This window comes from Kogia breviceps, chromosome 8 (assembly GCF_026419965.1).
Source record: "Kogia breviceps isolate mKogBre1 chromosome 8, mKogBre1 haplotype 1, whole genome shotgun sequence".
Lineage (NCBI taxonomy): Eukaryota > Metazoa > Chordata > Mammalia > Artiodactyla > Physeteridae > Kogia > Kogia breviceps.
Window position 1 is genome coordinate 36,565,541 of NC_081317.1, and position 25,733 is coordinate 36,591,273.

The 25,733-nt window shown below is 47.5% G+C and overlaps 1 protein-coding gene across 12 annotated transcripts in view; it reads right to left on the reverse strand.

Annotated features, from left to right (window-relative positions):
• Positions 1 to 25,733, reverse strand: part of AOPEP (aminopeptidase O (putative)) — a 572,337-nt gene that overhangs the window by 195,726 nt on the left and 350,878 nt on the right. For 5 of the 12 annotated variants that reach the window (XR_010841933.1, XR_010841932.1, XR_010841934.1 and 2 more), the window contains exon 15: positions 10,488 to 10,574. Coding sequence is in view for 8 of the 12 variants with exons in the window: in XM_067041205.1 (XP_066897306.1) it covers positions 10,488 to 10,574 (87 nt within the window). In the remaining 4 variants the exon portion in view is untranslated. Of the gene's footprint in view, positions 1 to 4,109; positions 6,615 to 8,476; positions 8,648 to 10,487; positions 10,575 to 25,733 lie in introns of those variants that run through there. The other 7 variants (XM_059072357.2, XM_067041198.1, XR_010841931.1 and 4 more) reach the window with 7 other exon arrangements.

Consider the following 25,733-nt stretch of genomic DNA (forward strand, 5'->3'; position numbering starts at 1 on the left):
ACTTAAATCTTGCAGTCAGAACGTGAAAACCCGAGGCATCACTCCTGCCTTTCTAATCTTACCAAGAGCGTCCTCACCAGCCTTAGGACACACACTTCTGCTTCCGAGGCCTGTCCTGCCAGACCTCGTGTGACAAGGGCCGCCTATCAGAGCGGGAAAGAACTTTCTGAACTCGGGACTCCAGGCAGTGTAGTTAGGGCCCGAAAGCAGGCAGTTTCAGCACCTCCTGCTCCACCCCACAGGTAAGAACACCCTCTGGGCCGGGCTTTCAGTGGTGGAACCATCCCCAAAGGCCGGAGCTGGAGGAAATTACAGGCAGAAAGAGCACGAAGAAGGCTGAAGAAAACAGAAACTGCAACGTGTGCCCAGTCCCCTCTGCTTCCCAGACAAAGCCACAGAGGATCTGCTTGGGAAGCAGGCGCGAGGCTCCCCGGCGGGGCAGAGCTCTGCCCCTCAAGGTGGGCACCCCGCGAGGGAGCCCCAGCCGGCCCCCCTCAGCCACCCGGGCGGTGGTGAGCAGCCAGCAAAAGCTGGGGGCCTAGGCGGGTGGCACAGGAGGCCGCGGACAGGTCTCTGGAGCAGTTCGTCCCATGTCAGTCCTTGGGGCTGAGAAGCCAAATCCCTGAACTTGTTTTATCTCAAACGACACTTGGCAGGGCCCAGATTAGTTTTATGGGAGCTGTCTGGAGTAGGGGAAAATGTGTGGTCAGAGAGGCCTTTATCTGCATTTCTGCACTCTGACTCACATTCCCAAACACGCACGCGCAGACACGCATGCGCACATACAGACAAGCGTGGGTTTCTAGTACCATCACCGGCCCCCTCTCTCAGGCCCAGCCCCCAAGAGCGGGCTCCTCGGCTGGTCCTCCCACCAGGGCCGGGTCTGCCTCTGCTCTGACGCTCTGATGCCAGGGTACCCGGATGCCCACCCACCATCCAGGCAGGAGGCTCCGGGCAGACTGTGCTAGTCCTGGGAACCACTGGGAACGTTTGTAGTTTTATGGTAACTTCCTTCCGCCCCCAGGCTCGGCTGACAGCCTCCTCCCTCTTTTTTGTCACACCCTCTCTAGTCATCAGACTGGAACAGAAATACCTCATTAGCCGATCAATCTCCCAGACAGCACCAAAGGATGGGAAAAGATCTATAAAACCTCGCCTGTGAATGGCCCCAACCAGCTTCTCCTCCCTTCCACCTTGTAAACCCCCAGGGCCCAGCCAGGGAGGGCGAGGTCATTGTCCCTGGGACAGTGGCCTGGGGGGTTAAGAGCTCTCCTCACTGAGCTTGGCCTCTGGGCACGGCCCTGGGAGGTCCAGGCAGCCCTTTAAACGCCCAGATCCCTTGGGCTTTAGACACTCAGCGCTCCAGCCCTCCTTGGACTGAGGCGGGCGGCTCCAGCAGGTCTAGGCCTGGGCTCACCACTGTCCTGGCACCTTGTATAGAGTCTTTGCCGTGGCTGGGCCCTGCACAGAGGGCCCCCCACCCTCTCTCTGCACCCTGAGGTGGTCCAGTCCAAGGTGCCCTGGGGAGGGGATGCTGTAAAGCATCATCTAACGAAGCCCTGTCACCTGCTGGCACTTGTAACCTGGTGGCAAAGTGCCAGGGGGAGCATCTCCCTCACTGACTCCTCAGGAATGGGGTGTGGCCGGCCTGCCGCCCCAGGGAGGCCACAGGCTTGGGACACCCGGAGTTCTGTTTGGCAGGAGATGGTGGGACACTGTGCTTACTTGCAGGGCGGGTCGGCCGTGCAGGAGTTCTGGGCAGATTCCTTCTCACACGCCTCAACCTCCCATCCAGCCAGCTCCATCCATAGAATGAGGAGGCGGCTGGCCTACAGCATCACGCTCTAAAAAAACTAGCCCTTGATGAGTCACTCAGCTTTTGCTTTCCAGCCAGCCGTCTGGGGGGTTACCGCTGCCTTCGGCGAGGCCGGCTGCGGCCGAGGCAACCCTCTGAGAGCAGACTGCCCTGCACGGCAGCCTAGCCGCCGTGAGTGTTCGTGCAGTCAGGCCAGTTGCAGGAAACCCAGATTGCACTGGAAATAACTGCCTGAAACCTTTTAGAGGTCTTCTCTTCACTTGAAAGCGATGGGTTAATGTTAGGGACGAGGTTTGCTATTTCCAGTTGCTGCCATTGGGGCACTGGGTTCTGCCTAACGTGACATCTCTGTACCTCGTTTGGGATGGAGACAGACTGTAATTTCGAAGTTCTGATGTGAAATTCCAATAAAGCTAAGTGCTTGAAACCCTTTAATCCTAAAATACAGGCCAAGAGGGAGACCCGAATCTCTTCTCTTGACTTCTTTCCCATCTCCTCCCCCACCTCGGGTCCCGCTCCAGGCAGGCCGGTGGGTGACAGCCAGGCTGGGGGCAGGTCCACACATGGGAAGCTGAGGCGAGGGCTCAGGAGGGCTCAGGTCCTGTGCCGGGTAGGGGAGCATCTCCATTTGTGGAGTCCTTTGTTCTCCAGGCAAAGGACAGTCGCTTGGCAATTAACCCCTTAACTCCCTCAGGGAACAAGATCACCTCTTCTCACCCCGGTTTAACAAGCGCGCGAACCAGGCCGAGTTACCCCACCAACAGTTCTGGACCGACCATGGCGCTGAAAGAGCAAGCCGTCCTCTCCCACGACCGGCCCCTGCCGGCCAGGGATGCCGCCGGCGGTCCGCAGCCCAACGTACGCAACAGCAGAAGGGGCAGGGGCTGGGGCTTCCTCGCTTCCACCAGACCAGGGCACCAACGGAGGCTCACGCTGGGCGCCTCCTGTGCCCTGGTCCCCCCTCCGGATGGAGGTATCACCTTGTTCGTGACCAGACTGGCTCCTAAGTCGGCTCATTTCCTCTACTCAGTCTGGAGGGCAGAGCTCACACCGTCCCGTCCGCTCACCCTGGGAACATGACAGGGGGAACACTGGGGCTGGAGAGGTATACTTCCTGGGGCAGCAAAGATCAGAAGTTGTGCCCCTGAGAAAGTAAGTGCCAGACTCCCCCGCGGACCTGTCTTGACGACTTCCCCGCGGGGAAATAACTGTTCCAGATTCAAGCCGATGTGCTCCCTGGGCACCAGCCAGGCCCCCCTCACAGCAAACTGGGTGAGGAGTGCAGGTGTCTCAAGCCTCCTCTGGCTGAAAGACAAGACCAGGAATCCCTGAGGAGTTTATTACCGAAGACACAATCTACACCCTGAATGGGATTCGGGGGTGGGGGAGAATCCCAAGCCAGGTGGACACATTGAAATCCCGCCGCCTGTCGCTCAGTACGTGACCTTGGGGACAGCACCGTGAGGCCTGACCCATGGGGGGAACTCGCGAAGGGCAGGCTCCCGCACCCTTGCCTCTCGGAGACAGCCATCCTCTGTCCCCGGGGCTCCTGGACCCTCGGCAAACACTCCCACCTGGACCGAGGCGTCCGTCAGGAGGTGCCCGGGTCGTGCTGATAAAGCAGCCTAAGTTCCATGACGTGCCCTGGGGAACCTGCCCATCACCCACATGAAACTTTTTTCAAACCAGATGAATCGTGTAAGAATGCAGAGTACTAGCTTTACACACCTGTCTTCTGACTGACTGGTGGCCACTCTGGAACCCAGCAGTGCCTGCCAGGCCCTGGCCTCAGGCTCCTCCACAGCACGCTCTCTGCAGCCCTCTCGGGAGGTACGGAGGACCCGCCCCAGGAGTCCCGGAGCCTGGACAGACGGGGTGCGGGGTGCAGCTGGAGGGAGGCCGCTCACCCCTCCCTCACCACAGGCACAGCACTGCCTGCAAGAGCACCAACGTGCGGGCGGGAAGGCAAGCTACCCACAGCCGGCGAGGCGGCGCTCGGGTCCTGACGGCCCCTCCAGGACTGGCCGCCTGCGGGCCAGACCCGAGCTCGGAGGCAGCGCGGGACCCCCGGGCCACGGGGCCAGGGGACCAGCCGTCTTAGCGCGAAGCCACCCACGCGGCCGCTCACCTCTGCCTCAGCAGCTTCTACAGATGACAAAGCGTGGCTTTAACTTTTCGGAGAAACAAGACCAGACCAAACCACCAGGCTGGTTGGTCACCTGCAGCCCCTGAGGTGCAGGCTGTGCCCGGGGGGCTTCCTGCTCTGCTGCACAAAGGACCAGACACACTCCGACCAGAGGGAGAAAGAGTGATTTATTCCAAGTCTTCACAGAGAACGGCGTTCTGACATTTCTTCATATTTAAAAAAACAAATTTTTATTCTTCTACCAACATGGTAAACAAAGCACATACAACCACAGGCAGGGCACATGGAACAGCAAAGAACCAACCCGTAGGAACCCTTCTGGAATGACGGTCACTGTTAGGTAACTCTGAAGGTCAGGAGCTCCTAACGAAGGGCTGTGTGGAGCCGCACGTCCCCCCCCACCGGCGGGTCCACAGCCCCGAGAGCGCGGCCCCTGCAGACGGGTCAGTTCACTCCCGCTAAGCTCAGCCTCACACTATCACGTGACTGCATCAACCACTGTGGCTTCTGGAGCGTTTTAAAGCCATCCTTCCCCTTTGGACAGTCCTGAGAAGCTTAATTTTTTTTTTTTTTTTAACTTCAAACATTTGTGGGAAAAGAGGCAACATCACCACAGACCCCATGGTGCCTGACGCTGCCTCCATCAGGAGCAGGGGGCCCACTGTCCTCCCAGGAATAGCAACACCACCTTGAAAACTACAGAGAAAACCAGTAAGGTGAGAAAAGAATGACACCAGAAGGAGCAGACAACCCTCCTCTTTCACATTTTTTTTTTTCCTTTTTAAAAACAGTATTAAATTAGGAAGCAAACAGGAAGAAAAAAAAAAAACGAATCCATTACATTTTATTATCAATACATCTTAGAGTGTTATCCTGCCCTTCTACCAAAAGGTACTAAAATTTTGGAAAATCTAAATACAGGACCTATCAATCAAAGTAATCCTGAAGAGGTGGTCCCAGTATGCAGAAACTCTGACTTTCTGGAAGTGCAGAAATAAATATCCACATGCTGAGGGATGGATGGAGAAGGTTCAGCAGGTCTTCCGACGGGCCTCGGGTATCTTCCATCTTTGTGTGAAAAGAACTGCATTGAACTCACAGGGGAGACTCAATTCAGATTCAGGATCTTGAGGTGGCACATCCAGGGTGGGCACAAAGGCATCACACAGCCCTGTAGAGACCGTTTACAAGGATGTGCCTTTGACACAGGCTCCACTTTGAGGGCCTCAAAGGTCACCCCACAATGTGCACACTGCTGTCGGCTGATGGCTTTAGCAGCCCCATAATCCTTCCTTTGATGTCCAGGGTCAATGTGATCCTGGTCCCACCAGGGCTACGAGTAGATGCATGAAAAAGAATCTCGCTGTGATCTTTCCTGCAAAGGAAACAGCAATAAAATTTACTGCCCAGTCACAACGGAGGAATTCTTGTAAACGAGTACCTTTGTGTGTGCCTTTGCTCTCGGCTTTGGAGAGAGGACCATGAGCGGAGGACAGGAGGAGACCAGGGCACATCTCACAGCCCCGAGAAGGGGCTTCACAGCTGCACCACGTGCCATTCGCTTTGCTCACACAGGGCTGTGAAAGCCGGCGGCTATAACTTGGGCTCCGTTCACAGGACAGATACTAGAAAGGCAGCGTGTTTCAGCCACGCACTCACTCCAACTGCTTTCGGGCCGTCCTACACCGTGACAGAGGTATGCACTGCCTGCGTGGCAGGCGTGGCGCCAATGGGTGGAAGCTCGTTCCTGTCACGTCAGCAGAGCTCTAGCAACACCCACACACAGGGCACATACGCAGGGGCCTCCGCCGCCGGTCAGCTCTGCTGTGGACGCTCGGGCCTGTCTTCCTGCGGCTGCAGCCCCAGCTCCCGAGCCTCCGGGCACTCACAGACAGGAAGGCTTTGCTCTAGGGCTCGACTCCTGTTCCTGCTGAACTGAGCCAGTGTGTAAAATGAGAACTGATATCAGCTCAGTAGGCACCGGAGGGCGGGTCCAATTGACAGCCGGGAGAAGCAGCGCCTCAGCTGGGAGCTTGCTCGGCCTCGTCCCGCGGGCGGCTGCAGAAGACACAGAAACCTGGACTGCAAATACAAGAGAGAGTTCACCGTGCTCGGAAATCACAACAGGGAGTCAGTCTCCTTTGAAAGTACCCAGCTCTACTCACACGCCATCGACTGCTGACATGGTCTTACTCGACTTTCGTGATTCACTGGGTTTTAGATTTTTAAAAGAATAATTTTGCAGCTTTCAATACATTTGAACTTTCAGACACCGATGTCTAATTAGCGGATTTATATTTCCGTAGACTTTTGGTATGTTCCTTGCATTCATAACAAGACAAAGTGCATCCTTGGGGCCAGGCAGGCTCTCATCCTCCAGAATTGTGCTCGGTCCCCGAGCTGACCGCTCAGCAGCGGCCTCTGCCCCGGCAGCTCCAACTTAACTGTCCCCATCTCACCTTCTCTTCAGGTGCAGAACTTAGCCACTGTGAACAAAGCGGAAACCAGTCACTGTTCACCAATCAGCTAAGCTCTGCACCTCGTCAGAGAGGTCGTCGGCTGGGCATAATGAAAGGGCTGGAGAGCATCTTCCAAGGCTGTTGGCTTCTTCTGTTTCCAGAGAGGAGCTATGAGATGCATCTGTTCCCCGAACTGCAGAGAGAGAGTAACTATGGCTTCTGGAGGAGCAGTCAGGGTCGTGGTTGCGTGGTAATCCCTGGCAATGTGATTTTAATCTTAAGTCACAAATCAGCATGCCAGGAACCCAAGCAGCCAGAGCACTTGGGGGCAGCACCGCAGGGCTGCCCACATCGCACGCACCAGCTTCCTCGGGCACAAGGTGACAGCAGCACCTCCAGGCCTGCTACACTACGAAATGGGTTTTATTTCTGTTCGCTGTTCGTTTACTGGGCGTCCTAGGGATATAATTTTTAAAAACCAAAGGACTCACAGATGACCATACAAATGCCAGTGCAGCTTTGGAAGGTGAAATGAAAAATGCACTGACCAGCTGTTCTGGGGTAGCAGGGGGAAAGGGCGTGTGCATGACCCTGTGTTCGTCCAGAAGGGCAGGAACAGAGGGGCGGTGAGAAAAGAACAGGCTTGTGACTGGGACTACTCCTTTGTCTGCTTGGGGCAAAAAAAAAAAAATCACAATAAAGAACTGCCAAAGCTGTGTAGCCCGCGGTGGTTTCTCCACAATTTGGAACCCAGGGAACATCAAAGGCATAGTCTGCACCACTGTAGTTTCACACACTTCAAGAAACACACTCTCCGTGAAATTAAAAATCTGAAGAGAAATACGATTTATACTGATTACTATATGAGGTTGGCAAGACGTAACTGTGTAACTGTTCTGTGTTTTAAACTGGCCCGTCATTGAACAGGCTCTGAAGCTGCCACAGGGGAGCTCTGGGGAAGCCTGCACGTAGCTGCTCCGCTACGAGATACACAATCGCGGCAATTATCCCCACTACTTCCTTTCCTGGTCAACATGGCTCCTTGACTCTTCTGGAAGAAGAGAATCGGATTTTAGAAAACCTTTCTCTCTTCAGTATTAGAGTTCTTTCAGATAAATAAGACAGTTAAACATATTAGACAGAAATGGTTTTTGTAAGAGCAAAACATTAGAAGCAAACTAAATGTCCAACAATAGGTTAAGAATATCAACATAAAATATTAAATATCCATTAAAATTATAGAGAAGCTATATTACATGAAAAATACTTGAAATCTGATGCTAAGTTTTTAAAAAAACACAAAATTAGACATACCCTATAACATCATGTAAAACCTTAAAGAAAACCAGAGTCAGAGAAATGACGACATTAGACAAAAACAAAACAAAACCAAAAAAACCCACTTATAATCCCACAGTTCTACTTACAAAACTTTATGTACCATTGCTAAATCACTTTTAGAATGCAGAAATCCAGAGTTAAAAACTGCTAAAATGTGAACGTAACAGGTCAGGGCCAAGCACAATTAAGAGAGGAAGCAACGTAAATAATTTAGGACTCCCACTCCAGGTAACCTGCCCGCCTGCCAGCCGACACGCAATGTGGAGAAATCCAGGACACCAGGGAGGAAGGACCTGCCAGCCTCGCCCACCAGGCGGGGGCAGCCGGAGGGACCGCAAATTCTCACACGGCGGCTCACAGCGCAGGGTGTGGGGAGCCCACCACACACCCCCACGTCAGCCTTCCCCTTGAAGACGCGGCTCGCAGTTCCACGAGGCCCTCCAGCGCACCTCCTAACCGGCTTAGGATGTTCTCCTGCGAATTCCCTCCCCACAAATAACAAAACCCCGAAAGTGGCCAAAACTGTGCCGAGGAAGGCTGTTCCGCCGGGGTGGGCGGCACGGGCTTTCCAGTGGCCGCTCGGCCAGACGACGTGCCCCCGCACCCTAAGGGAAGCTGCTGGGGCCCTCAGCTCACCAGCTGGCTTACTGGCTTACTTAGCTCCTAAGAGGAATCTCAGAGGCGAGCAACAAGAAAGGAAAGAGAGAGAATCACCTCTTTAAAATAACATCTCGGCCACCACCTCGGCTGAGGATCTGTCCATTTGCTCCCTGCTCAGCTCGAAGCACCTGCGGGCAAGATGCTGCTGCCGGGCATCCTCACTCACCATCAGCTCCCCGTAGAGGTAGATGCCCATGGCCTGTGGAAGGCACAGAGGCCAGAGAGCTGAAGAAAAGGCAATCGTGTGACCCCACGCGCTTGAGTGCACAGCCTGTGCTTGTTCTGCACGGACCTGCTGGTCTGGAAGTTACAAAGACCCTAGAAAAGACAGACGCCTGAAGAGCTGTACTTCAGGAGCCTGCAGTTTTCGATCCCCTTCTCTTTCTTGTTCTCACTGCAACCCCCAAGGAATTCTTGGCTGTCAATTCCGTCAACAGACCCTGGTGGTTGAGCTGACGACACTGTGAGCATTTCTCTAGTGATGGCTGATGAGGACAGGGAGGTTCCCATGGTGACTGACCCCCGTGGAAACCCCCACAAGCTGAAAGAAGCACCCGAGGCGCCGTGTGTATGTCACACAGACACAGGCCATCTTCCTAGGAAAGTGCGTGCCTAGCACAGCTGGGGAATGAAGACCACCCGTCACATGGCGCCATGGGTGGGGAGAGCCGTCGGGCCGCCCTAGAAGATGCCTGTTGCTCCAGCCCAGCCTGCCAGCTCCCTTCAATGGGCCCCACTACCGCGGCAAACACTGGCTCTTCTGTTTCGAGAACAATGACTCACATCTGCACTTTTCCTACAGTTTTAAAAAAAGCCAGTTATGTTCTGGAAAACCAAAAAGATCCACTTGGTTCCGCCTTCTCTCTTGTTCTAAGCTTAGTTATGCTACAGATTACGTTCTCCTGGAGCAAATTAAAAGAAGGGTCTCAAATACAGTGCAAAAATGAAAACTTGGTGGTTAGGGGTTCAAAAATTTTTTCCTGAAAAAGCTGATGGTAATCCTTATTTGGCAAAGATCGTGGTTCCAAATATATTGCAGTTAATTTTGGTTTTCAGAACAGGCCTTAAGTTGCTCTTACATTTTGTCCTTATACTCCCCTCTGTGTTTCCAAACACCTCTTGCTTCAACTGTACAAATGTGACATTTCTTCTGGTACAAAGCTGTGTATTTTTCTTTGCGGGAATAACGAGCCCTCACTTGCTGGCTGCCCCCTGTACTCAGGCCCTCTCAAAAGTCCCTCTGTAGCCCCTACCCCAACTCTCCACCCCAACCGAAACATGGCTCCATTCTGTCAGCCCACAGCGCCCGGCAGAAAGCTCACTCAGAGGCATGCACTGGTCACGCCAACAGGAACGAGCCGAAGCCAACTTCCCGCAGCCGACAGAAGCCACGGCACATGCACCACCATGGACAGCCACGCTGGGGGACACGGTGTGGCGGGGTGCTGACCCCCACAGGCTGCGGCCCAACAGAGGCGGCAAGGAAAACATCTTCCAACAGGTTCGTGCACGCACGTGCTTCCTGTGGGCTCCTTGCAAGGTGATCGTTTTCCCTGGTGAACAGTGAGGAAAGTTCTCACGGGAAGGAATCTCAGCACAGGGTTCCACCTGGTGTGGCAGGTACAGATACAGACCAGACTGTCCCAGCCAGCCAGCGCTCTCCTAGTCTAATCTTCATACATACTTTAAGTGAGGGCCACTGAAGGCACAGGTACACACCATGGCAGCCCTAAGCCACAACCCTGACCTAATGAATCTGAGGTTCAAAGATGCAGAAAGCTCATGAGGTCTGCCCATGCTTCATTTGATAACGGCAGTGGGCCACAGCTACGTCAAACCGAGGGAGCTTCTAAGGGACATGATTCAATGATACAAAGACAGAGGGAAAAAATCAGCTCAAAGTTTGGTAGGTAAGCACCTAACAACTCTTTAAAATCCTTGAAAAATGTTTAAATATTTGTTTTTTAAATAGAGATGTCAACAACTTGGGTCCCTGTGTTAAGTGTACTGCATAGCCAGGGGACAGCATTTGAAGAATCCCCATCTGCTGAAAACTGAAACTTACCTGATCCTCCTGAAGGAACCTCTCCACGTTTCTGTACGCTTTTGTGTATTTGTGCTTAACAACAAGTTCACACCATCGATGGCGAACCTTAAGAAAGGAGAAAATCCAGTAAGCAAAAAACTGGTAGGTTTCCTTGGCCTAACAAGTTTAATGATGGAGAGCCTTTCCTGTTAGAAAAAGTTACTCTCTGAAGTATATTAACATTGTTGACACTTTAAAATTTCATTTTAATTTAATTTCTTTTACAAAGGAAGGAACCATGAGGTCCTTTCATGAGGAGGGCTGCCAGTCAACTTTAGGGGAAGACGGTGCATGTTTCACTGAGGTGTTCTGGATGTTTTTAAAGACAATTTTGCAAGATAATAGATAAATGCAAAACGTAACTGGGAAATTAAACACACATCCCTAGGCAGCCAGGCTGGTGCTCTGCCCTGCAGGATGCTGTCAACGAAGGTTTCCTTTATAAACCACAACTACTTAATTTCCTGCAATAACCGATTTGGTTCAGTGCTGGTGATTGCAACAATAAACACAGTAAAAGGAGGAAGACACTGCTCTCCACATTCCTAAGAGGCAAAGTGCACCCTCTGAGGAGCTCAGGGCGCCTGCCGGAGGGGAAGGAAGGGGAGCAGCCCACCTTGACGCAGGGAGATCCTGCCACATGCCCGCAAGTATGTGCTGCAGGTCTGCACAACCTACTGAAAACAGACAAGCTAAATGTGGGTGCCCTTTAGTAAAGATACGTGACAAAAGGTTTACAAGCAGGAATTTGCCAGGAAACCCTCCCCAAAACCCTACAGACAATAGGGGAGCTGGATCCCAGCACTGGCTGCCTCTGCGGATAAGAGGCAGTCTTGCACCCCCCCCCCCCCATCTCTAGGCACTTCAGACATTCTTTACGTGGAGATTCTACCTACATTTGGTTTAAGAATTCAGTCCTGGGCCATTTTCTACTGCATTAAAGCCCTCTCAATTAAATCCGGTGAGCAGTCCACCATTTTATATTCCATTATTGGTTCAACACTAGCCATACATGGAAGTGATTATGTGCATTTAAAAAATAAAAAAAGCCTCCTTCCATCACTCTTTGTTTTTACTGCCTTTGAAAGAGGGAGACCCTTTATAGTAATCCATTTGTGGCAATAGTAAAATGTAAGCAATTTCAACATTTTGGCTGGGGCCCCTGTAAATTATATCATTACCCACTGATGGCCGGATCTCTTCTTTAATCCACCATAAATAGATTTACACACAAACAATTAGGAATGAAGTAAAGAAAAAATCTTTGGGAAAGAATCCTTCCCCTAAGCTACAGTGCACTCTGAGACACGACGGGGTTCTGGTGGTGGGCCCTTTGCTTACAGGCAGCCAGGCCCTTTGAACTTCTAAGAAAAGGATGCCAACAAACTTTTTACATTCACGAAGGAATTTCAGAGGCACATGGAAATGAGCTAATAGCCCTGGATCATCACAGCAAAAGGGAAGCAGGTTGGGCTGGACAGGTCTTGGAAATCTTTCTACCTTCAACAAAATGTTCTCTTTCCTATATAGCCAATAGAAATTAGCATCATAAAAGGGAAAGGGTAGCCCTTAAAATATCTGGAGTAGAAGAACAATTGAGCAGAGCTCAGATACTGCACCAACCAGAGAAGCAGCTACCAGAACAACCAAATCCCCGCTCTCATGCTTTGGTTTGAGTACCAAAGGCTGAGCACTGGACAGAACCCAAATGGGTCCCTTGGATGCCTCCATTTCTCATTTCTGTCCCAACTCACAGAAACCACCAGTCCCATCCACGCACCAGTGGATGTGCTGTGTCTTTTTGTTTGTGAGCTCTGTGAAAGGAGAAGGCCCCGGCAAGTCAGTGTGGCCCAGCGGGAGGTCTGCCATGCACCATGAGAGTCAGGGGACTGGGGCCACCTGTTCTCACTTCTCACCACTGCACAGGGGGACAGAGCTGTACCAGCTTTTAGGAGAGACAAGTATTAAGAGAACTCTTGTCAGCTCGACAGTGATCTAACAACTTAGATTTTGCAACCTGATCACACCAAGCCTTTGACAAGGACAGCTGTTTATCACTCCAAAACTTGGGGACAGTATATTTTTTTAGATCTGATTTTGAGAATGAAGGTATTATTGGCCTCCCATTATTTTTCTCCCTGTGCTCTCCTTCATCTTATTTACACATACAGAAATAACAAAGCATAAATTAGGGTGTTTCCTAGTAGGATTAAGGTCCACAGAGGGGCAAAAGGCAGGGTCGGTCCCACTACGACTGGAAGAAGATCCAGGAGCTGAGCTGAGTGAAAGAGTCTCTTTCACAACCAATATGAAGTCACCATTTCCACTTCTCTTACTGTTAAAAATAGTTAGTTGTCACAATTAATAAGAGATCTAGTCTTCTGACCCCTGAAGGCTAACATGACATCCAGGAAATACAGACCAACCCCTCTCTCAACCCCACAAAGAGCAGAAAAAACAACAAGCCTTTTCATTACAAAAGAATTAAACATAATTCAAAATTTCAATAACAGGATGTTTAAAAGACATCACAGAGATGCTGTGTGAGGCTGAGGGCCCAACAGATATCTCTTCCTTGTCCCAGGGTTTTTTCGTCTCTTCGCATTTCTTTGAGAAACAAAGAAAATGTTTATCTTTTATCCTCTAAACTGTCCAGGACCCACAATTCGCAAGGCCACTTGTCACACCTGGAACAGGGGTCTTCCGGAAAAGCTGGCAGCAAAGTGACATTTGTCACAATTTCTCCCAGCAATATTTCCACGGTGGGCACTGATGGAATATCTCCTTTCTCCGGATCACTGAGAAACTTAAAAAAAAAAAAAAACATTCCTGACAAGAGGTCACCACACTTGTACCTGGCTCCTTCCTCTGTTGATAATGGAGGAAGGTGAAGTTCCCGGTGCTGGGGAGCATCAGAGAATTCAGAAGCAGAGGCAGGTCTCTAAGGAGAAAGCTGTCTGTTCTGTAGATCTACTCTTCTTTACTTTCTAATCAATTAATTAGTTAATGGCGATAGTGGTCACCTTGTCTTTTAACTTCCTCAGTCAGGTGAAAAGTAAACAAACACCACCACATAAATACATCTGTGGGAACATCTGGGCCCAGCAGGCCTTCCACAGCGACCAAGGCCTCTGTTCATTTAGCATCAACATTCCATGGGTATATACATTACGCTAAAACCAATCAATATTTACACTTTGAAGATTCACATTATTCCACAATGTCTCAAGAAAGATAAAAAAGTTTAATGACTTTTTCAACGGTGACTCAAGCATGAAGTCATTCCAAACTCATGCTAGGAATCACCTGAAAGCCTCGAGCCAGCAAACACCTCAGCCCTGAATTCCAGCAACGTGGTCACGCCAGACAGGGAAGGGGCCAGGGCGAGGGAAGGGGGAGCGGGCAGAAAAAGAATAAGAAATCTCGAGAAAATCAGAAAAGGGACGTGTCAGGAGTGGGACGAGGCGGAGTTGCCCGTGGTGGTGAACAGGAGGGTCGGAGGGCCTGGGGCACCAGCAGCCTCGTCCCAGCCGCCCCAGAGCGTGTGGTGTCGCGGGGCACTGGAAACCTTGCCTCTGGAGCACGTGCCCATCTTTACCTCACCGAGTCTTCAGTGCAGACAGAAGCTGGTCTGGCCCACCTCCTGCCAGGACAGGAGCGCATCCACCACCCACGCCACGCTGAAGGCTCCATAACACAAGCAAAGCATTTAGCAGTCCCTGGCACACGAATGAGGGGGGATGATGATGAAGAAAGGGAACGTGGGTCCCTGACTCTGGCCACAATGAAGATGTGCACACACAGGTGTGCACCCATTATACTCTGGTCCAAAAAAATTAGTTGGACTAATTAGAACACTTTTCAAAGTGCCCTTACTTAAGGGACATTGAACAGAAAAATGATACGGGTGGTTCCCTCAGTGCAAGTATGGGTTTTAAATCAGCAGTGCTAATTTACACCTTTGGAAATGAATTCCAGAAGTTTCCAGGTTTCCAAAGCCTCCATGAACAGAGGGCGAGAAGTGCCCACTAATGCAGTGGTTCTTTGGAGCTGGGTGCATATGTGAGGGTCTTAGAATTTGGGGCAGGAAGAAGGAAGGGTAAGCCTGCAGAAGCCCATTCATGTCAGACCCACGTTTGGTGATAGGACATTAAAACCCTCCTATAATTCAGGTAACTGTAACTGCTCCAGGATGGGGGACCCCCAACCCACAGCAGGGACTCCACCGGGAGGATGGAGTATATCAGTGGTAAAAGGCCCGAGCCAACCGGGAAACCTGAGCAGACATGTGTCCTCAGTATACAAAACATATTTTGTACATGATATGTATACATGTGTATACACGCACACACACACAAACATACACACACACACACACATCCCAAAATAAAAGTATTTTGTTTTTGTTTTTTCAAGTTTCTTTTTTAATACTTTCCCTCACTATATGCAACCACTTGACAGTTATTGTTCTTTCTTTATGCTGGCTGGCAACCTACTAAACTGATTTCATGACCCACTGGGTCCTGATCCAGAGCTGTCTCCCCAGGGCAGGGGCTAGAAGAGCCTCTGCCCCTGGGCTGCTGTGGGAACTGCCCCAGGTCACTGCAGCAAGCGTTAGGATTGTGACTCCCACACAGTATGCGCTTGTCTTCTTAGCAGGAGTAGCATGTTTCTGGCTTTCATTTCCACTTCAAAAGTTCTATTTCTTGAATTTATAAAAACGTGATAGTATCAACTCCAAGGAAAAGTTAGTTAACTGGTGAAACCCGAAGGAGCAAGGTGCCTGTCAGGTGGGTGCTGAGGAGGGAAGGCATTGGAAGGGAGTGGGAAGGGGGAGGGAGAGGATGGGACAACACAGCTGAGGAGGAAGAGCCGGCCGCCCTGCGCCTAGCCTCAGGACTCCGAGACACCAGTGCCAGAGGGCACCTTCAGAGGAAGCAGGGGTTCCTTCAGGGAGGGGCCTCCTCAAGGCCTGGGGGAGCTGGTACTTTACATCCACCCTCGGGGAAGTATACCCAGGGCCCAGGTGCCTGGGAATTTTCCAAACCCGTCTGTAAAGACAGCCTTGCCCCAGCATCAGCTCCAGGCACATGGCATTTCTACCATTTCAAGAACATTATCACTCACTACCCAAGAGGCCCAGGCGAACTGAACGACTTCTGGCCGGCCTCTCTGAAAGCGGGACCTGCCTTGTAGGGTCAAACCACAGCTCAGATTCAGGGACAAGTCCCACGATCCACCGGGCACCTCTGTGATATAACCACATGTACCTCTCATTTAATTGTTCCCTCCTGGAAAAGGAAAGAAAAACTGCTAAAAGACAACCCCCCCACCAGCCCCCCAATCTCTTCAATCTGAGAATTTTAACGCATCCAGAACCAACTCCTATTAAACTCTAGAACAGGGGTTGCCAATTTTTTCTGTCAAGGGCTATACACAGTGAGCATTTATGGCTTCTCACCCCATTTGCCCTTGTATCACAAGAGCAGCCCTAGACAATATGTAAATGAGTGGGTGTGGCTATCTTCAGATAAAACTTTATTTACCAAAAAAAGGGCAGTGGGCTGGACCAGCCAGCTCTAGTTTGCTGACCCTTGATCTGCAAAGGAAGCCCACGCCTTAGGCTGCCCGAGTGATTGTGCTAACCCCCCAAATCCACCAGCACGACGCCAGAGAACACAGAGCTGGGAGGCCCTCACCAGCTGGCTCCAGCCAGCTTCTGCCCATTCTGCCAGGAAATCTAGGGTGTTCTTGAATGTGGGGACTTTTCTTTCCTCCGTGGACTGCACTCCTCTGTACCGAAAAACCTGCTCTGGCATTCGTTCGGAAACAGAGCACCCCTTGGCCTACAGCCCAGCATGAATGCAAGGCGCCACTTGTGGATAGGGGATCCAACACTGAGGAAATGCAAACTTTAGGAAGAATAATCCCCTCCATCAGGTCACTCCCAATCTCCCTCGCTGACCAGACGCTTCCTCTGCAAATCACTACACACCCCAGACCCTGTGTTCATTAACACTTTACAGTTCTCAATGTTCTTTTTATACCTTTTATCTCAAGTTTCTTTTTTCTTTTTGTCTTCAATTTTAGTGTGTTCTCCATGAAGCTACTTCAAAGAAATAATTCTTACACGATGGGGCTTCCCTGGTGGCGCAGTGGTTGAGAGTCCGCCTGCCGATGCAGGGGACGCGGGTTCGTGCCCCGGTCCGGGAGGATCCCACGTGCCGCGGAGCGGCTGGGCCCGTGAGCCGTGGCCGCTGAGCCTGCGCGTCCGGAGCCTGTAGCCCCTCAGAGGGAGAGGCCACAACAGTGAGAGGCCCACGTAACGCAAAAAAAAAAAAAAAAAAAAAAAAAAAAAAAAAAAAAAAAAAGAAATTCTTACACGAGAATGCTCCCCCACAAGCTGCTTATTATCTTATGGACTAATTTTCCAAAGGAGTTTTCAGACTTTCCTTAAACATAATTCTTCTTTTAATAAAAATGTAATCTGTAACTCCAGTACATATAAAGATATATTAGGGAGAAAAACATACGTGGGTTATTCAAGCAGTTTAAATCAGTCTCGTAGAAAACATCTTAAATTAAACACTAAACTCCCTTGGCTGGGGGGTGCGGGGGGCTGAGTTCCTTTGAGGTGGAGTTTGCAAACCAGGGTCTTACAGAAGCCTAACTGTGCCCCTGAAGAGTAAGTGGAGTCACAGAGGCTGAGCAGACGCGCTGCAGGGTTAGACAAAACAGCTCAGTGTTAACAACTTGGCTAACACCCCAAACTTGGTTCTGGTAGCCACTGTGCCATCAACAAAGCACATTACACAGTCAAGGTCGGACTCAGAAAATCAGCTGGGTTGCTTCTGTCACTGCAAGCCTGAAGCCAGGGTTTGTTTTGGTGCATACTCACTGCCACACTTGAAAAAGCACCTGTGGCTCCTACACACAGCTGCTTCCCTTGCTTTATTTTTGAATAGGTAGCTTTACATATAAACAACATGAATATATTATTTTGTGTTTTTCCTTATTCTCCATTTGCTGCCTGCCGTTGGATTTACTAGCTTAGTGTGGCCCATATACTTTAACGTAATAACAACTGCAGGGCATCCCCTTATTAATATACTACAGTTCCATTAGTCTTTCAATCCTCTGATGATGCCAGAAAGTCCATCTCAATCAACTGTGTCCCAGAAAGTCCCAAAGTGTGTTAATAGCCTTTAGCTTTTTACCAAGAAGGCTATGAGGGGTCAAGTCAACAGAGGTCAAGGACATCTGCTGTGACACTAGATGGCACCGCTGTGGCCCCACCTCATCCAGCACACCCTAGGTCAGTGGAATGACCTGATATTGATGTGTCCACATCCCTCAACTCACCTCTTGGACCCAGAATTCCTCAGCTCCACCCACTTCCCTACGGGTCACTCTCTCAGAGCTGTGTCTTACATTCTCTCCAGCCCAATGTTCTTTGAAACTGCCGTCTCCTTATTCAGTAGTTTATGTCTTTACTAACAATAAAGTGCAAGCTCAGTGAGAGCATGGGCCCGGGAGCCTTCAGGCTATCTCCAGGCCCTGTCTCAATGCCTGGCACATAAGTAGCTGCTTAATAAATGTTTCTGAATAAACGTACCATTTAAAAAACAGAATGCTTTTCAGCTACTTTGAAATTATAATGCACAGTTGGAAGCTGTAAAATGCTTTGAAGAATGCGACACATCCTATTTATGACAGGAAGCACTCCTCTTTTTAAGTCCTTTTGATTTCAGAATTTATTGTTGAAGGGGAAAAAAAAAATCTGTCCAGGGAACACGATCTGGGAAGCCCATTAAACCTCATTTTGAGTTCCATTTTATAATCTGTAAACAGAAAGACCAAGGCTCATGGCTTTTGTGAGTTAGTAAGTCTAAAACTGCAATAAACAAACCTACTTTTTAAATTTGTGTCCTTAAATTAGATTTAACGCTGCTTTAAAGTGGGTTTACTGCTGGTGAGGGAAGCCTGCCTGGCAGCCTGGGCGTGGGTAGGCCTTCCTAGAGCAGCTCCGGAACAGCCAGCCTTCCCAGCAGGCATTTCGTTTAGGGGCGTCTGTGACAGTCCAGGGTGTCTCACCTGCACATATTCTCATGAGAAAAGAGGAGGCACAGCTGAGCGTACACTTGTCCCATAAAGATTTCCAACACTTCCCTTCTCCTTCTCTCTCTCTCACCTTACAGCTCCTTACTCTCAAAGGGCTGAGATCTTAACACTGTCTTAACTAAAGGGAATGAGAAGTTGCTCTGTGTACTGCCACAAAGCCAGGCTAGTAAACCCCCTTCGCCCTGAAGTTAAAACAACAAACGAGGCAGCGAGGCAGCGGAGGCTCTCAGCTCTTTTTCAAGGGCTCTTCCTAACCTTGCTTGAGTCAGACCCTAAAGCTCTCTGCTCTATGTTAACTGGTTATAGCCGGTAATAACGGGTTTTACCAGTTATAACTAGAGCTGTGGCAATGTGCAAAACAGGGATCGTCCAAACCTGCCATGGGGATCATCACAGCGAGTGTGCACATGGAGAGTGACGGTGACGGTCAAAGGTGACGACAAACATCAAGTTTTATATGTTCTCTCAGGCAAATTCCAACCTTTCTTCCTTCTCCTATGTACATACTATTTCATTTAATGACATTAATGCTATTCAAGGCAGCTAGCTCCAAAAGGTAGAACTCAGTAGCCCATGTTGAGTCCACCCTGAAATACAGTACAGTGAGCCTTCCCTCCCTATCAAAACGGCACACTAAATGGTAAAACATTCCAATATGGAATTCCACCTCCTTTCTTCATTTCATTAATGTACGACACATGGCCTTTGCTGAAAAAAAGGACTTTTACTGTTGGCAGAAAACTGACCATGGGTCACTTCCTCTGAGAAGCTCTGAAGGGACACCCGTGCTCTCTCTCCATTTCCTCAGGGGCAGACGTGACTGACTCCGGAGGGCCTCACCAAGTCAGCCAAAAAGGTTCATTCCCTCCTGAAGGGGTTTCCCTGTAGCTTTAGTTATCCAATCACCTTATCCTGTCATATACTAGTCACTCTAATCCAGAATACCTGGAGACGCAGGAAATGTCATTCTCCAAAAAATTAAGTACTGGGTATTAAGGATGAAGTGGTGAATAAAAGAGACAAGATCCTGCCCTCTTTGAGTTTATAGTTCAGTAGAAAGTCTAAGAAAAATCCAGTAAACAGGCAGGAGCAGACTCATGTTAGTGACAAAGGCCCTGACAGGAGGTAACAGGGTACAATGAGGGCAATGGGAGAGACCTGGGACGTAGTCAGGAGACTCCCTGAGAAAGGGCCACTCAAACTAGGAGACAAAGGAAGAAAAGTCACCAAGTGCTGAACGGGGCAGCCTAAGCTCAGTCGATTTCCACCCTTACCACTTGTTCCATGAAAAAAATGCAACCCTCCCTTCCCCATTTCTTCTTAGTGGCTATTTCTTCCAATACCTTCCTTACAGAAGCTAGAGAAATGGACTTTAAAAATTAAACCCGAAGACTTAAATGTAAGAGATAAAACCATAAAACTCTTAGAAGAAAACACAGACATAAATCTTTTAGACATTGGATTAGGCACTGGTTTCCTAGATTTGACAGCAAAAGCACAAGCAAAGTAAGAAAATACAGGTGAATCGGATGGCTTCAAAATTAAAACGTCTGTGCTTCAAAGGACACTTTCAAGAACGTGAAAAGACAACCTAAGAAAATGAGAGAATATTTTTGCAAATCATATACCTGATAAGGGTCTTGTATCTAAAATATACAAAAAACTATTATAATAATAAAAAGAAAAACCTGTTTAAAAATGAGCAAAAGATCTGACTAGGCATTTTTCCAAAGATGTATAAATGGCCAATAAACAGATGAAAAGATGCTGACCATAATTAGTTAATAGGGAAATGAAAATCAAAACCACAATGAGAGGGGCCCCATGGAGCGGCGATGCCTGGGAGAGGATGCTCTAGAGGCAGGGGTCCCTGTGGGAAGTTGCCACTCCCCTAGGGCACTGCTCCATGCCTCAGCCACCTCCTACCCTGGCTGTCTTTCACCGCCACCCACTGTACTTTGTGTCTTGTCACTCCCGAGTCATCTTACCTCCAGTTTTCCAGAAAATAATTCGGATTTTCCTTTTAATTCTTGTGCATTTCCAGTACTGCCGAAAGAAGTAAACGCACAGATGAACGGGCTGAACAAAAATTCTGGAGGTTGGGAAGTTATGATCAACGCTAAGATCCAGCTCCATCCAATGGTCAGCAAGCTCCAGGGCTGGATGCCCCATGTCAAAGAACTAGCAAGACAGCAACACAACCCCATCCATTAGCAGAGAGGCTGCCCCAATTCATACGAAGTTCACAGACACCCCCAAACACACCACCAGATGCAGCCCTGACCACCAGAAAGACAAGATCTGGCCCCACCCTCCAGAACAAAGGCACCAGTCCCCTCCACAAGCCACTGAAACAACCTTAACCACTGAGGGCAGACACCTAAAGCAACCGGAACTACGAACCTGCAGCCTGCGAAAAGGAGACCCCGAACACAGTAAGTTAAGCAAAATGAGAAAACAGAGAAATGTGCAGCAGATGAAGGAGCAAGGTAAAAACCCACCAGACCAAACAAATGAAGAGGAAATAGGCAGTCTACCTGAAAAAGAATTCAGAGTAATAATAGTAAAGATGATCCAAAACCTTGGAAATAGAATGGAGAAAATACACGACACGTTTAACAAGGACCTAGAAAAACTAAAGAGCAAACAATGATGAACAACACAATAAATGAAATTAAAAATTCTCTAGAAGGAATCAATAGCAGAATAACTGAGGCAGAAGAACGGATAAGTGACCTGGAAGATAAAATAGTGGAAATAACCACCGCAGAGCAGAATAAAGGAAAAAGAATGAAAAGAATTGAGGACAGTCTCAGAGACCTCTGGGACAATATTAAACGCACCAACTTTCGAATTATAGGGGGCCCAGAAGAAGAGAAGAAGAAAGAGTCTGAGAAAATATTTGAAGAGATTATAGTTGAAAACTTCCCTAACATGGGAAAGGAAACAGTCAATCAAGTCCATGAAGCACAGAGAGTCCCATGCAGGATAAATCCAAGGAGAAACATGGCAAGACACATATTAGTCAAACTATCAAAACTTAAATACAAAGAAAACATATTAAAAGCATCAAGGGAAAAGCGACAAATAACATACAAAGGAATCCCCATAAGGTTAACACCTGATCTTTCAGCAGAAACTCTGCAAGCCAGAAGGCAGTGGCAGGACATATTTAAAGTGATGGAAGGGAAAAACCTACAACCAAGATTACTCTACCCAGCAAGGATCTCATTCAGACTCGATGGAGAAATTAAAACCTTTACAGACAAGCGAAAGTTAAGAGAATTCAGCACCACCAAACCAGCTTTACAACAAATGCTAAAGGAACTTCTCTAGGCAGCAAACACAAGAGAAGGAAATGACCTACAATAACAAATGCAAAACAATTAAGAAAATGGTAATAAGAACATACATATCAATAATTACCTTAAATGTAAATGGATTACCATTTAGTCTTGTGTCCAACCAAAAGACACAGACTGGCTGAATGGATACAAAAACAAGACCCATATATATGCTGTCTACAAGAGACCCACTTCAGACCTAGGGACACACATAGACTGAAAGTGAGGGGATGGAAAAAGATATTCCATGCAAATGGATATCAAAAGAAAGCTGGAGTAGCTATTCTCATATCAGACAAAATAGACTAAAATAAAAACTATTACAAGAGACAAGGAAAGACACTACATAACGATCAAAGGATCAAACCAAGAAGAGGATATAACACTTGTAAATATTTATGCACCCAACAAAGAAGCATCACAATACATAAGGTAAATGCTAACAGGCATAAAAGGGGAAATTGACAGTAACACAATCATAGTAGGGGACTTTAACACCCCACTTTCACCAATGAACAGATCATCCAAAATGAAAATAAATAAGGAAACACAAGCTTTAAAAGACACATTAGACAAGATAGACTTAACTGATATTTATAGGATATTCCATCCAAAAACAACAGAATACACTTTCTTCTCAAGTGCTCATGAGGATTCTCCAGGATAGATCTACCCTATTCTAGAGGATAGATCATATCTTGGGTCACAAATCAAGCCTTGGTAAATTCAAGAAAACTGAAATCGTATCAAGTATCTTTTCTGACCACAACACTATGAAACTAGATATCAATTACAGGAAAAAAACTGTAAAAAACACAAACGCATGGAGGCTAAACAATATGCTACTAAATAACCAAGAGATCACTGAAGAAATCAAAGAAGAAATTAAAAAATACCTAGGAATAAATGACAATGAAAACACGACGACCCAAAACCTATGGGATGCAGTAAAAGCAGTTCTAAGATGAAAGTTTATAGCAATACAATCCTACCTCAAGAAACAAGAAAAATCTCAAATAGACAACCTAACCTAACACCTAAAGCAGTTAGAGAAAGAAAAACAAACAAAACCCCGAAGTTAGCAGCAGGAAAGAAATCGTAAAGATCAGATCAGAAATAAATGAAAAAGAAATGAAGGAAACAATAACAAAGATCAATAAAACTAAAAGCTGGTTCTTTGAGAAGACAAACAAAACTGATAAACCATTAGCCAGACTCATCAAGAAAAAAAGGAGAAGACTCAAATCAACAGAATTAGAAATGAAAAAGGAGAAGTAACAACTGACACTGCAGAAATACAAAGGATCGTGAGAGATTACTGCAAGCAACTCTACGCCAATAAAATGGACAACCTGGAAGACATGGATAAATTCTTAGAAAAGCACAACCTTCCTAGACTGAACCAGGAAGAAACAGAAAATATAAACAGACCAATCACAAGCACTGAAATTGAAACTGTGATTAAAGATCTTCCAACCAACAAAAAGCCCAGGACCAGATGGCTTCACAGGCGAATTCTATCAAACATTTAGAGAAGAGCTAACACTATCCTTCTCAAACTCTTCCAAAATATAGCAGAGTGAGGAACACTTCCAAACTCATTCTACAAGGCCACCATCAACCTGATACCAAAACCAGACGAAGATGTCACACAAAAAAGTAAGCTATAGGCCAATACCACTGATGAACATAGATGCAAAAATCCTCAACAAAATACTAGGAAACAGAATCCAACAGCACATTAAAAGGCTCGTACACAATGATCAAGTGGGGTTTATCCGAGGAATGCAAGGAATCTTCAATATATGCAAATCAATCAATGTCATAAATGATGTTAACAGATTGAAGGAGAAAAACCATATGATTATCTCAACAGATGCAGAAAAGGTTTTCGACAAACATCAACACACATTTATGATAAAAACCCTCCAGAAAGCAGGCAGAGAGGGAACCTACCTCAACATAATAAAGGCCATATGTGACAAATCCACAGCCCACATCGTCCTCAATGGTGAAAAACTGAAACCATTTCCTCTAAGATCAGGAACAAGACAAGGGTGCTCACTCTCACCATTATTATTCAACATAGTTTTGGAAGTTTCAGCCACAGAAATCAGAGAAGAAAAAAATAAAAGGAACCCAAATTGGAAAAGGAGAAGTAAAACTGTCACTGTTTGCAGATGACATGATACTATACATAGAGAATCCTAGAGGTGCTACCTGAAAACTAGTTAGAGCTAATCAATGAATATGGTAAAGTAGCAGGATACAAAATTAATGCACAGAAATCTCTGGTATTCCTATACACTAATGAAGAAAAGTCTGAAAAAGAAATTAAGGAAACACTCCTATTTACCACTGCAACAAAAAGAATAGAATACCTAGGAATAAATCTACCTAAGGAGACAAAAGATCTGTATGCAGAAAACTATAAAACACTGTTGAAAGAAACTGATGATGATAGAAACAGATGGAGAGATATACCACGTTCTTAGATTGGAAGAATCAACACTGTGAAAATGACTATACTACCCAAAGCAATCTACAGATTCAATGCAATCCCTATCAAATTACCACTGGCATTTTTTACAGAACTAGAACAAAGAATTTCACAATTTGTACGGAAACACAAAAGACCCCGAATAGCCAAAGCAATCTTGAGAACAAAAAATGGAGCTGGAGGAATCAGCCTCCCTGACTTCAGACTATACTACAAGGCTACAGTAATCAAGACAGTATGGCACTGGCACAAAAACAGAAATATAGATCAATGGTACAGGATAGAAAGCCCAGAGATAAACCCACACACATATGGTCACCTTATCTTTGATAAAGGAGGGAAGGAAACACAGTGGAGAAAAGACAGCCTCTTCAATAAGTGGTGCTGGGAAAACTGGACAGCTACCTGTAGAAGTATGAAATTAGAACACTCCCTAACACCATATACAAAAATAAACTCAAAATGGATTAAAGACCTAAATGTAAGGTCAGACACTATAAAACTCTTAGAGGAAAACACAGGCGGAACACTCTATGACATAAATCACACCAAGATCCTTTTTGACCCACCTCCTAGAGAAATGGAAATAAAAACAAAAATAAACAAATGGGACCTAATGAAACTGAAAAGCTTTTGCACAGCAAAGGAAAGCATAAACAAGATGAAAAGACAACAAACCCTCAGAATGGGAGAAAATATCTGCAAATGAAGCAACTGACAAAGGATTAACCTCCAAAATATACAAGCAGCTCACACAGCTCAATATCAGAAAAACAAACAACCCAATCAAAAAATGGGCAGAAGACCTAAATAGACATTTCTTCAAAGAAGATATAAAGATTGCCACAACAAACACATGAAAGAATGCTCAACATCATTAATCATTAGAGAAATGAAAATCAAAAGTACAATGAGATATCATCTCACACCAGTCAGAATGGCCATCATCAAAAACTCTAGAAACAGTAAATGCTAGAAAGGGTGTGGAGAAAAGGGAACCCTCCTGCACTGTTGGTGGGAAGGTAAATTGATACAGCCACTATGGAGAACAGTATGGAGGTTCCTTCAAAAACTAAAAACAGAACTACCACATGACCCAGCAATCCCACTACTGGGCATATACCCAGAAAACACCATAATTCAAAGAGACATGTACCACGGTGTTCACTGCAGCACTATTTGCAATAGCCGGACATGGAAGCAACCTAAGTGTCCATCATCGGATGAATGGATAAAGACGATGTGGCACATATATACAAT